The 14,354-nt window shown below is 44.3% G+C and overlaps 1 protein-coding gene across 4 annotated transcripts in view; it reads left to right on the forward strand.

Annotated features, from left to right (window-relative positions):
* RGS6 (regulator of G protein signaling 6) overlaps positions 1–14,354 on the forward strand; it is a 582,944-nt gene that overhangs the window by 487,028 nt on the left and 81,562 nt on the right. For all 4 annotated transcript variants that reach the window (XM_059914558.1, XM_059914555.1, XM_059914557.1 and 1 more), the window contains exons 7-12: positions 1,035–1,099; positions 4,671–4,747; positions 7,444–7,525; positions 8,942–9,016; positions 10,495–10,593; positions 12,232–12,293. In XM_059914558.1, the coding sequence (XP_059770541.1) occupies positions 1,035–1,099; positions 4,671–4,747; positions 7,444–7,525; positions 8,942–9,016; positions 10,495–10,593; positions 12,232–12,293 (460 nt within the window). The remainder of the gene's footprint in view (positions 1–1,034; positions 1,100–4,670; positions 4,748–7,443; positions 7,526–8,941; positions 9,017–10,494; positions 10,594–12,231; positions 12,294–14,354) is intronic.

Below are 14,354 nucleotides of genomic sequence, written 5' to 3' on the forward strand. Positions count from 1 at the left end.
TTCTCTCACCTATACCAAATTCATCAGCAATTGTCTTAGCTGACTCTCCTTTATCAGGTTATTCAAAAACCATTCAACTGGATCGTCATAGAAACAACAACGCTCTCTCTTTTCACATTAATTTCACCAGTGCGTGTAATACTAAGTGAATGTACATTATTAAAATAACAAGTATGCCTAACATAAGCAGGTTCGAGAACAAACACAATTGACTCTCACCCACAGACTCGACTGTGTGCGCAGAAGTGTGGGCATACAGAGTAGGCTGCTGCCAGGAGGCTCCAGCATATCGTAGGCTGTATCAGGAAATTTTTCAGACCACATGGAGGAGGTCCGTTAACCCAGCAAGGAGTTGACTAGAGTTCCTGGTATAATTAAGTTGTCAAACAGCAGGTCAGCCCTGGTCCTCTCCGACCTTCCCTCCTGGTCATTCTATTGTTCATTCATACCATTCATCTGTTGTCTCCCCTGGGTCGTTCTACTTGGCACTAGAGAAGGAAGGAGATACCAAAGAAGCAGAGGTAGGAGAAGAAGTGATGAAGGCGATGTTTGAGGAAGAATATCCTGGCAACTGAGGGCTAAGAGCCCTTCTTGAGCCTGGGAAGAGACACCTAAATTGTCCTCCCTTTCCACTGTCCACTCATTCCATCTGGCAGGCCAGGCCCTGGTGCTGGGTGCAGGGGTTCGTGCTGAGCAGGACACAGCCTCTGCCCTGTTTGGGGTGAAACAGAGTGAGGAGGATGAAGGGGGTTGTCAGGATTGGAAGATGGGGGCCCTCATCTGATCCTGACCTGCAGACAGATTCCCAGAGGTCAGGTGTCATGGTTTCCACATAGAAACGTATTCTTGACTGCACAGGGTTGGGCACATAGAGGGGAATGGCTGGTTGGCTGGCTGGCTGGCTGGCTGGATGTATGGATGGATGGATGAGTGGATGGATGGATGGATGAGTGGATGAACAACTGGGTGGGTGAATTTACGATTCCACCACACTGCTGGTTTTGTATATGTCATAATTTCTCTTCTTCCTTCAGCCATCTACCTCTGTAAGAGGACAATGCAGAATAAAGCAAGGCTGGAACTGGCAGATTATGAGGCAGTAAGTACGATTCTTTTCCAGGAAAGGTGTGGGAGGAGAGTGTAAAATACCTGCAGTTCTTTCTCAGCTTGTATTTTTCCCTTTTTCCCTCCCCAACCCCTTCAGACAGTGGAAATACAGTCTCTTCTATTATCCCTCTTTTGTTCTCAGCTCCTCTTACCATCACAATAAATTGCTTCTTTAAATAAAGGAATCTCAGAACTCAGCAATAAAAAAAACAACTCAATTAAAAGTTGGCAAAGGACTAGAACAGGCACTTCACCAAAGAGGACATAAGGTTGACAAAGATGTTCAGCATCATTAGCCATTGGAGAAATGCAGATTAAATCCATGGTGAGATACTGTTACACACCTATTAAAATGGCTAAAATTAAAAGTACTGATAACACCAAGTGCTGGTGAGGATGTGGTGAACAACTGGAGCTCCCCTATATTGCTGGTGGGAATGCAAAATGGTGCAGCCACTCGGGAAAATGGTTTGGCAGTTTCTCATAAAGTTCAACATACACATACTATACAACCAAGTAATCCCACTTTTGCATACCTACATACATACCCTAGAGAAATCAGAACTTACGTTCACACAAAAACCTGTACACTAATGTCCATAGCAGCTTTCTGTGTGATAACCCAAAGCTGAAAACAACTCAAATGCACTTTAACAGGTGAATGATTAAATGAACTATGCTACAGCCATGTAATGGAATACTGCTCTTCAGTGAAAAGGAATAAACTATTAATCTAACCACTTGGATGAGTATCAAAGGCATTATGTTGAGTGAAAGAAGCCAATCTCAAAAGATTTCAAACTGTGTGATTCCATTTATGTGACACTTTTGTAAATACAAAACTATCATGAGGGAAAACAGATCAGTGGCTTCCAGGATGCATCTATAAAGAGATAGCACGAGGGAGTTTTGGGGGGGTGATGGAACCATTCTGTATTCCGATTGTGGTGGTGGTTACATGAATATATACATGTGTTAAAATTTATAGTACTATACACGAAAAGAAAAAAAACAAATTTATTGTATGATAATTTTTTAGTTTAATATATGATAGTTTTTTAAATTGCATCTTCATACCCGATTCACCTGTGCTTGGCAGTAAATGCAAAATCTCTAAGGACCAAATCCAATCCAGAAGATAAGATGTATGTCAGATGGCAATATACTCTCCCAGCTTTCCTCCACCTCCACCTTCTTTACAAGGTGTGATTTCTTGCAGAAATTGGAGACCCAGCCACACTCATATCCATTCCCATTTAACAGAGCCAAGGCACAGAGAACTTGAAGATTCACAGATAATGTTTTAAATATTTACAATTTGGGGTTGCAAGCTCTTTCCCCAAAACCACACTTTGTACGGGTCACAGGAAACCTAGGATACTGGCCAACTTTTCTCATACCCTCCAGAGGAGGTGCTGCTGAGCCATGGAATGACTGAAGAGCTGGCAGCTAGGGGGAGGGGCAACGTTAGGGGCAGTGAAGAATCCTCCCCTGGATAATCCAGCGTGAACTCACCTCAGATCCACCCACCTCCCCAATGTCCCTCCCACTTTTGCCGTCTCAGTCTTCCAAACCAAGCGTGAGGCCCCACTCTACCAAACCTTGTCACCCTTGGTTACCTACACCCAAGCCCACCAACGCACTGAGCCACCATTCCCCTCTCTGCAGCCCAAGGGGAATGTGCATGCGATCAGAGAGCAGGACCGGTGCATGGCCCTCCACCCTCTTTGATCCCACTGGCATCACAGGACCTGTGAATGGGGGGAGAGAGCAGTGCAGATTGCAGTGCAAGAGTTTCCTGGGAGCGTTGGGACCTGGCTAAAGTTTGCTTATCCAAGGGAGCTGTGAAACATAAATCTGTTGGAACGTGACGATTTTCCCCAGCATCCCGAGCATGGCGGTTCTGTGGCTCTGAGCTTCTTAGGCACCCGGTCCCTGCCCTATCTGCCCTCGCTCACCAGCAATCACCCCTCTTCTAGAAGACTGCTGTCTGACTCTTTGTGCGCCCAGTGCAAAGGCTTTAACTTTGGCATGACTACATCACTTCCTGAATATGACCTACAGAAACAACCCAGACGGCAGAAGCATGTGGCCCCTCCATCCCATGTCTCCCTTCCCCGTAGTTCCCTTGTTTAAAAAAGCTCCTAAACGGAAACAAGACAGCACCAACTCCTGACATATTTTATTCTGTTTTCTTTTCTCTTACCCTACAATATTGTGCTTTGGTATTTGTAAAGAATATGGTGTTAAGATGTTCTTTCAGGTTGAAGTTCTGTCTAAAAGTGGTTAGAAACTAAAAAGACATTTTGTTTTCAAAATTCAGTAATTTTATTAATTTTTTCTGATTACATCGTCCCTTTGTAAAAACAACAATTCAAACAGCAAAGAAAGGAGAGAAAATAGCCTGCAATCCTTCTCTCCTAAGCTTTTTTCTGTACATACATTTTTTTTTCTAACAAGAAAACTTGAATCACACCACAAACATTATAGTGTAAGCTGCTTCTTTTTCCAGTCATATACTGTAAGGATGTTGAGAATCTTTCCATATCAGTAATAATCATCTACATTCTCATTTTTAATGGCTGCCTAGTATTCCATGGTATGACTGTGTCATTATTTATGTAACTGCTCCCCAGTTGACTGACATTCAGGCTTTACCAGCTTTGCTTCCTGTGAACAGTGGGAAAATCAAAGGGACAGTTTTTTTGAGGTACTCCTAAGCAAGCCTTGGTAATAACTGAGTTCACGTGTGTTTGTCTTCAACCGAAGCTCCTTTTATGTTAATAATCCACTAATGAAGGTAATCAGTTAGTGTTGGCATGAGCTCTATGAAAATACACGGCATAATGTGGGCTCTCGCCTTGCATTCCATCAGGATTAGGCGGGTCATTAGGGGACCTGTCAAACGCCCCTCCCCACCGTCCTGTTGTGCTGCTAGGCTACTCTACAGGCTTCGAGAAAAGACTTCTTCCCTCTTCCTCTAAAGGTGACCCTGGATGCCTTTTCTTTCTTTTTGTTTTGGGGTTTTCCTTTCATGACCATCACAAACCTAGACACTCCCTTCTTTCCCACTTTTGAGTCTGGACTTTCAAAGTTGTTAATGCCAGGTCCTCTGGGTTCTCCTTTCCTGCCACCTTCCTAGCCCTCTGCTTGCTGGAAGACAAGCTTGAGACATCCATTCTTGGTTTTGCAATCAGTTGCAAAAACACCCCTCATCCCTTCCCTAAATCCTGCATGAACAACTACAACCAATTCTTCCTATCTTCAGTGGCCTTTATAAGTGTGTGTGAGTCGTGCTCTTGTAAAACACACAAGAAAAGAGGAATCGGGAACCACAGAGACGTCAGACTTAATGGGTGTGTAAATGAATATTAATAGTTCTGCTCTGTACAGGAGGGTCTGGTGCAAAGTAAGATTGGGTTCACGTCCGGTGGATTTAAAGTGGGGCCCTACTGTTTTGTTGGGAGTAACCAAAATAGATGGCTGCCTTGTAATAAGCATAGCTGTCGATGTGCAAACTTACGATGATTAATGCCTTCTTGTTGATTTTCATTTCTCATTAGGAAAACTTAGCAAGACTCCAGAGGGCCTTTGCAAGGAAGTGGGAATTCATCTTTATGCAAGCAGAAGCACAAGTAAAGTAGGTGAACTTAATAGAGACCCTTGCAAAGAGAAAAAACTCTCTGGAATTCAGAGGTGGTGTGAGAGTGGGGTTTCCTTCCATGGCCAGCCAGCTGTGGTTAGTCACTGTCTCTCTCATGACAGCAACTGAGTAGAAATCAAGTTCAGGATGGATAAGTTGCACCTCTGTCACCCATGGCACTCTAAAAGAATTTCCAAAGTGTGTGTTTCAGCAGGCAATGGGGTTCCTCCCAAACGTAGAACTCTGGTTCTAAGAAGATGTACCTAATTCCCAAGGAGATTTCCAAATCTTCTTCTGTCCTCAGAGGCTAAAAACCATCAGACCCACTTTACTTGTTGGTCTGGAAATTTCATCTTCATAGGAAAACATACTGGAGTTTTAGGCAGGCCAACAAGTGGCCCCTCCACCGTATCTCCCGAGGGGAGGGGTTCAGAACTAATCAAAAATAAGGCACAGAAGTCAGACATTTGGAGTCTGAAATGTCAGATTGTTACTGATAAACTAGTTATAGGACTTGATTTTGTATCTGTGACCACAGATCTTTACCCTGGAATTAAACATCCTGGGCAGAGCTGGGTATCTGCAGGGCCGTCCGCACCTCAGGGCAGAGTCCAGCCCTGTAAGTTTACTGCACGCAGAGAACAGGTGTCCTGAGACTAGGCTGACCCAGACAGGGCCCAGAAGGACCGACCTCAGCTTTCTGAATTTCTTTTTTTTTAAAATTAATTTATTTTATTTATTTATTTTTGGCTGCGTTGGGTCTTCGCTGCTGCACGCGGGCTTTCTCTAGTTGCGGCGAGCGGGGGCTACTCTTCATTGCGGTGTGCAGGCTTCTCATTGCGGTGGCTTCTCTTGTTGCGGAGCACCGGCTGTAGAGCGCAGGCTCAGTAGTTGTGGCGCGTGGGCTTCCTTGCTTTGCGGCATGTGAGATCTTCCTGGTCCAGGGCTTGAACCCTTGTTCCCTGCATTGGTAGGTGGATTCTTAACTACTGCGCTACCAGGGAAGCCCCAGCTTTCTAAACTTCTTCTTTCAAATCTGCCAATAAGTTAAGTCTACAAGAGATGAAAGGAGGAGAAAGTTGGAGTGTTTTTCCCATATTCTTCCTTCCCAGAGAGTGTAGTGGAAATTCCTTCCTGTCTAAGGAAACAGGAGAAGTGGGTAGTAAATGTCCCCCACCCCACAGACATGGTCATCAACCAGATCCTTTTGATTCTGGGAAATGGACTTGCTCAGGTGCGGTTCTCTCTTGTCCTTTCTAGCAATGGGCTCTGATTTAGCTTCAAGTGATAATGGAAGAAATGGGACAGAGGAGGGGGTGGGAAAGGGATGCTGAGCTGGGAGGAGGTGAGTACCTTTTCTCTGGGCACCACTTGCACCTGAGCCACCCCCGTGGGTCTTCAGAGGACCCCCTGTGCACTCTCTGGGCAGTGTGTGTGACATTGATCACAGGTACGGTCACAGATGGCAATGACTTGAGGTCATTGGGTCCAGTGGGCCTCATGGTGTCATCGCTCTCCCCCTCCCTCTGCAGTCTCTACCCCCCACCCATGAATCCACAGGCCTGCGCACCATCCCGGTTCTCCCGGAAACCCCCGAGGGAGGTGGACACCAGACACTGGATGCTGAGCTGCATCAGGAAGAGCCTTGGCCCCTGAGGAAGGAGAGAGCGGGAGGGTGGGTGAGTGGGTGAGAAGGAGGCAGGATTGAGCCACTCAGAAGCCTCCGGGAAGTGAAGAGGAGGGCTGATTAACACTTTAGGGATCACACAGCATCGAATGTTATAAAAGGAGGGAAAAGTGCCACTCTGTACATATACAGTATTTCTCGATTCACTTTTTTGATGATTACATTATAATTGTGGGCCATTTAAGTACACAGTAACTATCACAAAAATCACAGGGTTATTATGACTTTATTTCAGGCCAATAAACTAAAGTACTCCCAAGAGAGCCAAGAACCAGCAGTTACAAAGCAATTAATCTGAGTTACTTTTTACTTAGATAATATGAAGTAATACAGGCTTTTTTTTTTAAGGCTCTTATCTATGCGATCACAACATAAAGAATCTGTCTGTCTGTCTGTCTGTCTGTCTTGCAATTTGTATCTCCCCCAGCTGAGGCCAGTGATATTTGCCTTCTAGATCTTGTCACACACTAGGGTTATTACTTTGCTTTTAAGAAGCCAGATGGTTTAAGTGACTTTTAAAACACATAACTGCAGCATTCTGAAGACGTTTCTACTGATTCTGAATCTAAAGCAAACTTTCAAATTTGAGGATGAAACACTACAAGCCTATGGTTATATTCCTTCCCATAATTTGAATATGCAATAGTAGCCACTTTGATGCGGGGCATGTCAACAACTTATGCAGCTCTTAATAATCCAAATCTTAATAATTCAAATGGACAGCTGCATTCCTGAACCCTCATTAGGCTCACCCTGTTCATTACACATAATTGGTCATTTGCAACCTAGCTGAAAACAAGCTCCCTTACCATGTGTGGGCTTCTTGAGGTTTTCTTGAGGGAACTATACACCTATATTGTACAGCTCTGCAGAAAGCAGGGACCACACAGGTGCCAAGAGCCCTGTGCACACTAAGCTCCTAAAAAAGGGAGAACAGAGCTGACACATGGATCAGGAGGAAAAACAGAATTAAAAGCCTCTGATTTCCCTTTTTTCACTCTTTCAGGATTGATCGGAAAAAGGACAAGACAGAGAGGAAAATTTTGGATAGTCAAGAACGAGCCTTTTGGGATGTCCACAGGCCAGTGGTGAGAAAGCTCTGCTTAGTTCTCTAAGTTTTACATTTTCTCTCTTCCTTCGCTTAAAAGAAAAGACTGTCTTTAGCCACCAGGCGTCTCACTCTTAAGAAAATTGCTAAGCTTTATGAAATTGGTTTTGCCATTCATTCATATCATCTCAGTAGATTTTCTGGAATATATGTCAGTTCCACCTTTTAAAAATTATCCATCCATGAAAGTATGGAATTGGAAATGGGGAGCTGTGGGAATTCCACCTGGGGAACTTTGCGCCCTGAAGTTTCCAGTCCTAAATTAAGCAATTTCCATTTCTACTGTAATTCAATTCCAACTTCTAGAATATTCTCTTTCAAATGCAACCGTTGTTGTTACAGTGGTTATGTTCTATGAAGTTGCCGAGAACACTGAATTAGCGGATGCTGAACCATTATCCTGGGAGAGATACAGGGTTAGGTTCTTGCAAGCCTCCAGTCACATTTTCATCAACCGATCAATACGTAACCTTGTTTAAAGTGTGTTTCGGTTTAAAGACACCTTATTTAATGTATATTGTTGATCACTGACATTGAACTCGCAGCCAAGAGCACTATAGCTCACGCCTAGATGGAGCTTATCTAACATACCTATTTTCTCCATAAAGCACATCCCAGCCTTCCTGTACTTAGGAACGCTCGGCAAAATCACCAACAAAAACACAAAAATGTGTAAAACTGGTGCTAAATAGACTGTGCAAAGGACACTTGTTTGCAGCATGAGATGAAATAAGAAGGCACCTCACCGGGAACACACAGGTCTGGCAACTCAACATTTTTCCTGCTCTGCGCACATCCACAAATGACCATGAAGGCACCACAAGCCCTGACTTGGGGGTTATAAATAAATTTTAGCACGTAGGCAAAATCACAAATACAAAATCCACGAATAATGAGGTTTCACGCATTTCTAATTTTGTATTACTAAAATAAATCTTACATTTTCCTCATGAAATGGAACTAAAACGAATAAACTATGTCAGCCTTCCTCAAGTCTGATTAAAAGCAAAACCAAAAAAAAAAAAAAAAATTCCCCATCCTGATAGTGGAGCGGTTTTAGATGGTTAGGTATATGAAAGAACAAAGGGTCTGACTGAAGCCATCCGCCAATTTAAATAATAAGTTTACTCTTATAAACTGTACACTGTACTCTCTACGTATCATACTTAGGTAATATGAGGTAAGCTGTTTTAATTCATATGAGAACTCTGTGGAGGAACACATACTGAAGGTGAAACACCTTTGTAAAAAAAAAAAAACTGTAAATGGCAAAATGGGGGTAGTCATGTATTACCTGTAATGGAAAAGATAAAGATTGGTTCTGATGGTGTCACTTGAGCCAACTTGGAAAGTATGATTTTCACTTAGTAACTTATATGATGATTTTTTTTCTCAGCCAGGCTGTGTGAACACAACAGAAATGGATATCAGAAAATGTCGACGTTTGAAGAACCCGCAAAAGGTTAAAAAGGTTCGCTAGTTTAGCTGAATTAAAAATTCTTGGGATCGCCCCTCCATTTCCGGTACTGTTCAAATAATAATTTACTATTTGTAGTTCTTCCCTGTTTCATCCTTTGAAACCATGTCATTCATTCTACAAATATTTATGGAGTGGCTGGCATGTGCTTGGCACCGTTCTGGCTGCGGAAATATAGTGGCAAGTCTTACAAAGCCCACAGCCTGGTAGGCATGAAGCAAGCCAGCAGGCAACGGTGGGAAGTACAGGACGGTTCAGGAAGACCAGGAGGGTGCGCCAGACCAGGGGGCTTCCCAAGGGTTTCCATAGCAGGCTCGAGGGTGCAGAGGTCTAAAGGGTAAGTAGCAGTTGGCTCTGGGGAGACAGCAGAGAGGAAGGGAAACATAAGGAACATAAAGTAGGGCAACACCACAGGCGAAGGCCAGCTTGGTACTTTGACACAAATGCAAGTCTTTTAGTATAGCTAGATCTCCCAAAGTCAAATCACCATCTCACCCAACTGTGAATGATCCAGTGATCATTTGTGTTTCACTATACTGGAAGGGGCAGTGGCTCTCTCTCCTCTATCAATATATATGTGACGTGACATATATATCAACTTCTTGAATTTACTTATATATTTTGTTCTTCATTGAGATATTGATGCCCACTGTATTATACTTTAATGTTAGTCTTAAAATGTCCCCATTTAGTCTTTAAAGGCCCCCTAATTCTAATATTCCAGAATTTCATGGAGCCCACATGTACCCTGAGCCTTTCTTGATTTTATAGATTTCAGCTATAAATTGCATACCCTTCAGTGTTTTATTTATTTCCCAGAACAAAGATTGTCTTTAATCTGTCTCTCACAAAAGGAACAGATTAAAAAGTAGCTATAGCTGTGGGCAAGTGGAAAATCTGTGTCCAGAAAATTGGTCAGCTTAAAAGGAAAAAATCGGAAACCCTGCCATCTCAAGTTTGTACGAGACAGGCATGTCATCTGCTGACAAACAGAAAATCTAGAGGGGATCTTTATCTTCCTGCATAATCTTCAGGAATTGTTCCTGAACTTTCCTGTGTCTCAGAATCACCTGGGGCATTTGATAAAAGTGCAGGTTCCCGAACCCCACCCACGAAGATTCCGATTCAGGAGGTCTTGGGTAGAGCTCGGCAATGTACCTGTTTACCGAGTACCCAAGATAACTCTTTGCAGATGGTCTATGGACTGTATTTGGAGAAACACTGATATACAAGGAGACCATTTAAACTCAATGAAAGGAAGGATTTTCTAATAGTGGTAACTCAAAGATGGACCAGCTGCCTCAAGAGGCAGAGTTCCCATTATTGGAGAATTTCAAGCAGAGGCCACTCCCTTATTGTCAGGATGTCACGGAGGGGATTGGAAGCATGAGATGAGCGCTTGAACTAGCTGACCCTTCGGACCCCCTTCAACTCTGAGGGTGCATGATTCAATATTCTTGTTTCTTCTCTAGTCAGTGTACGGTGTGACGGAAGAATCCCAGTCGCAAAGCCCAGTGCACGTCCCCAGTCAGCCAATCAGGAAAACTACAAAAGAGGACATCCGGAAACAGGTGAATGAATGGGCCACTGCACTCTAAGGAGGAGATGTGGCCAGCTTGAAAACCTTTTGAATGTCCACCTCTGGAGGCTGAGTGAGCTTTGAGTTCCTGGAAAGCACAGTGGAACCCAGCTGTGGGTGACTTGAACCTTTGGGCGCTGTGTGTGAATAATTCACGGAGGCTCGAGAAGACAAATTCTCCACCGAGTTACTCCAGCAGTTACTAGAAAAGGACATAAATGAGTTACCCCAACACCATGGGCTGACTGCCGCAGTCGGGTTTCCCCCAAGACGCTGTGGGAGCTGGAGGCAGGAGGGACTTGTGTCACAGGGTCCTTAAAATTGTATTGCACTTCCAGAGTAAGCCAGCTCAGGACCACCAACTTTATTGCTCTGACTCAAAATGAAGGTTGACAGATAAAGCAAACCCTACCCACAATGCCATTTCAGCATTATTTGGTTCCATGTTATCTTCCTTCATGATGAGGAGTTAACTGGTCAACCCAGGTCACAGACAATGCCTAATTACATGACTGCTTTCCAGGGGTTCACTGGTAATGAAGTGACTTGACTACATTATGCTTTACTGGCTCCTAGGGGGCACCCAAAGGCATAAACTGTGAGGTGCCTTCCCTTGACAACTTTATTATTGGGTGGGGAAAAGGAAACAGATGTATGGAAAATAGCTACTCAGTGCCAGTTAAGTACACCAAGCACGTGGGCATGAGGTAGGTGTGAAAGTTGGGTAGGAGATCACTGGAGATTAGCCAAACCAGATCCTTATGGTGTGTGTGTTACCTCCATGCTGCTGCTAAGCTTTGTAGAATATATACTATATTTAAGTTTTCATTCACTTCTGGGTAAAGAAGATGTGGCAATATATACAATGGAATATTACTCAGCCATAAAAAGAAACGAAACTGAGTTATTTGTAATGAGGTGGATGGACCTAGAGTCTGTCATACAGAGTGAAGTTAGAAAGAGAAAAACAAATGCCGTATGCTAACACATATATATGGAATCTAAAAAAAAAAAAAATGGTACTGATGAATCTAGTGGCAGGGCAGGAATAAAGACGTAGACATAGAGAATTGACTTGAGGACACTTGAGGGGGAGGGGGAGGGGGAAGCTGGGGCAAAGTGAGAGAGTGGCATGGACATACATACACTACCAAACGTAAAATAGATAGCTAGTGGGAAGCAGCAGCATAGCACAGGGAGATCAGCTCGGTGCTTTGTGACCACCTAGAGGGGTGGGATGGGGAGGGTGGGAGGGAGACGCAAGAGGGAAGAGATACGGGGATATGCATATGCATATATGCATATGGCTGATTCACTTTATTGTAGAACAGAAACACAGTATTGTGAAGCAATTATACTCCAATAAAGATCTATTAAAAAAAAAAAAGACTTAAGCTGTAACAACACAGGAGAATATGTGACGTAGGCTAAATTGTAGAGTGTGTTTCTTAGTGTGGTAGGAATTTCCAGAAGGGCAAAATGGTTGCTGAAGTGTCAAGTTGGAGGGCTGGAGAAGTCTGTCCAGAGGAGGTGTTTGGATCTTGGTAGAAATACAGGTTTGGGGTTCCTGGGGTGAAGGGGGGGAAAAATTCCAGTTTGGTCTTAACACTTCTGTTCTGCCTTTCCCCAGATAACATTTTTGAATGCACAGATTGACAGGCATCGTTTAAAAATGTCCAAAGTGGCTGAAAGGTATGTTTCCCCTTAATAATATTACTACTTTCTTCTAATTTAACAAAGGAGAAATGTTACAGGGTTATGGCTAACAAGTGTGTACCAAGAGGCAAACCACAGTCATTTCTTAAACTGATGGGTGAAAAAACTACAGACCCTGTGTGAGTACAGCTAAGATAGCAGACCTCCCTTGAGTGATGTCAAGAAATGTTCTGTTGCTAAAGCTTTTCAGGGGGGTGGCCGAGGGACCTTGTCAATCAAGGAAGAACATCCTTAAAAGCTACCTAATGCACTTTTACCTTCAGCCTCTTGATTAATTCAAATGGAATTGCTCCCTTTTCGGCTATAAAATGCCCAGATTCACTTTATAAGGGGAAAGAAATTATGTATGCCCTTTGAGGTGCTAGCTGCGCAAACAGGAGGGGACTGGTCCATCAGGAGACGTTCCACTTCCACACACCATCAACCAGCCAACTGCATGGAATCAACTGTAAAGAAAATATTTGGGACTTCCAGCCTGGCTTCCGCCAGGGCATTTGTGCTACAATCTGCACCAGGAGCTGGTTCCACCTTGTTAACTCATGGGAAACTCAATTTTGTCAACGAAACGGTCTGTGTTTGAACTCTCCGTGAAGAGGGGAGACCACCTGGGGAGTCTGTATGGAATAACTCTGAGCAAGCAGCCCCAAGCTGAAGGTTTATTCATCCATATGCCACTGGTAAAGCAATGACCAGTATCTGATAGCTCAAGGGCTTAAGCCGGTCTTACTATTTATTGGCTATAACAGTAAAGTGGGTCCTTTAAGCCCACCTCACACAGAGGGCTGGCTGTGTGTTCAACCTGTAAACCTTTCTCTGCTGGCCCCTGGGTTCATCCACATCTTCTTTCTAGATAAATAACAGCAAATTGAGAAAAAGAACACTCCACACCCAACGCCAAACCGGAATTCACACTTTGCCCTCAGGTGGCCAAGGACATCCCTGGATATGGGCTCATCTCTTTAATGGCATCTTGTATCTATTCCAGGACTTCTCAGTAGTGTCACGATTGACATTCTGGGCCGAATACTTGTTTGTTGCAGAAGGCTGCCCTGTACATGATAAGATATGTTGCAGCATCCCTGACCTCTACCCACTAGATGCCAAAACCCCACCTCACAGTTTATGACAACCAAAAATGTCTCCAGACGTTGCCAAATGTCCCCAGGAGGGGACAAAATCGACCCCTTTGAGAATCACTGATGTTCCCATTTTCCCCAGTGCACGTGCTTGAGAAGGTTGCCATGGCTGGAGCTCACATCTAGACGAGTGTTCCGGGGTCACAGTTTTAGCCTGGCGGCTGGAGAGCCACCGCACCCCACTATCATAATGTGGGGCTTCCGGAGTACAGCCTCTCAGGTTGCTTTTTAGATCTCACTGTGGTTGCCTTTGTCCCAGAAGAGTGCTTGTTAGTGAGATAGCTGGGAGGACCTTGACTCCATTGGTGTCATAGTCTGTGAGGAACTACAAGCTTCTTTCTCTGTGAAAAAGGGACAGAAATGGCTGTCCTGGGATACTGTGAGGGTCAGAGCTAGCCTTGCAAGGGCACTTTAAAGTTCGCAGTCCTAGGAGAGCATGTATGCGGGAGCATCTTTCCCTGGGTCTGGTTGCTAGGGTCAGTGGTTTTGAGCGTGATCATCCAGGTGAACGAGGGGGTTAAGAATGGAGATTCCCAAGCCGTAGTGCTAGGGAATTGGATTCAGTGATTCCGAGTAGGTCGAGGAACCTGCAGTTTGAATTCTCTGCGGTGGACTGACCAGGTCTCCGAGGATTTGGGGAAGCCACTGCCCACCACTCACAGTGACCTGAGAGCTCACCTCAAAGGGGACACCCAGCTTGGTCTTATCTTTGGGGTGTAGGGAGAGATCCCAAACCAGTCAGCACGAGGCAGGCCAGCTGTGCAGGTGTGCAAGGCGGGAAAGGAGACAGCCACGGTGGGGGAGGGGAGCTGGACGCGCCTATTGTTGGTTTGTTTACCACCGGGTACCATCTAATTATGCTTGAGAGGCTGCTCACACTGAAGAGATTATTCATGCCAAC

The sequence above is a fragment of the Balaenoptera ricei genome, chromosome 2, assembly GCF_028023285.1.
Source record: "Balaenoptera ricei isolate mBalRic1 chromosome 2, mBalRic1.hap2, whole genome shotgun sequence".
Lineage (NCBI taxonomy): Eukaryota > Metazoa > Chordata > Mammalia > Artiodactyla > Balaenopteridae > Balaenoptera > Balaenoptera ricei.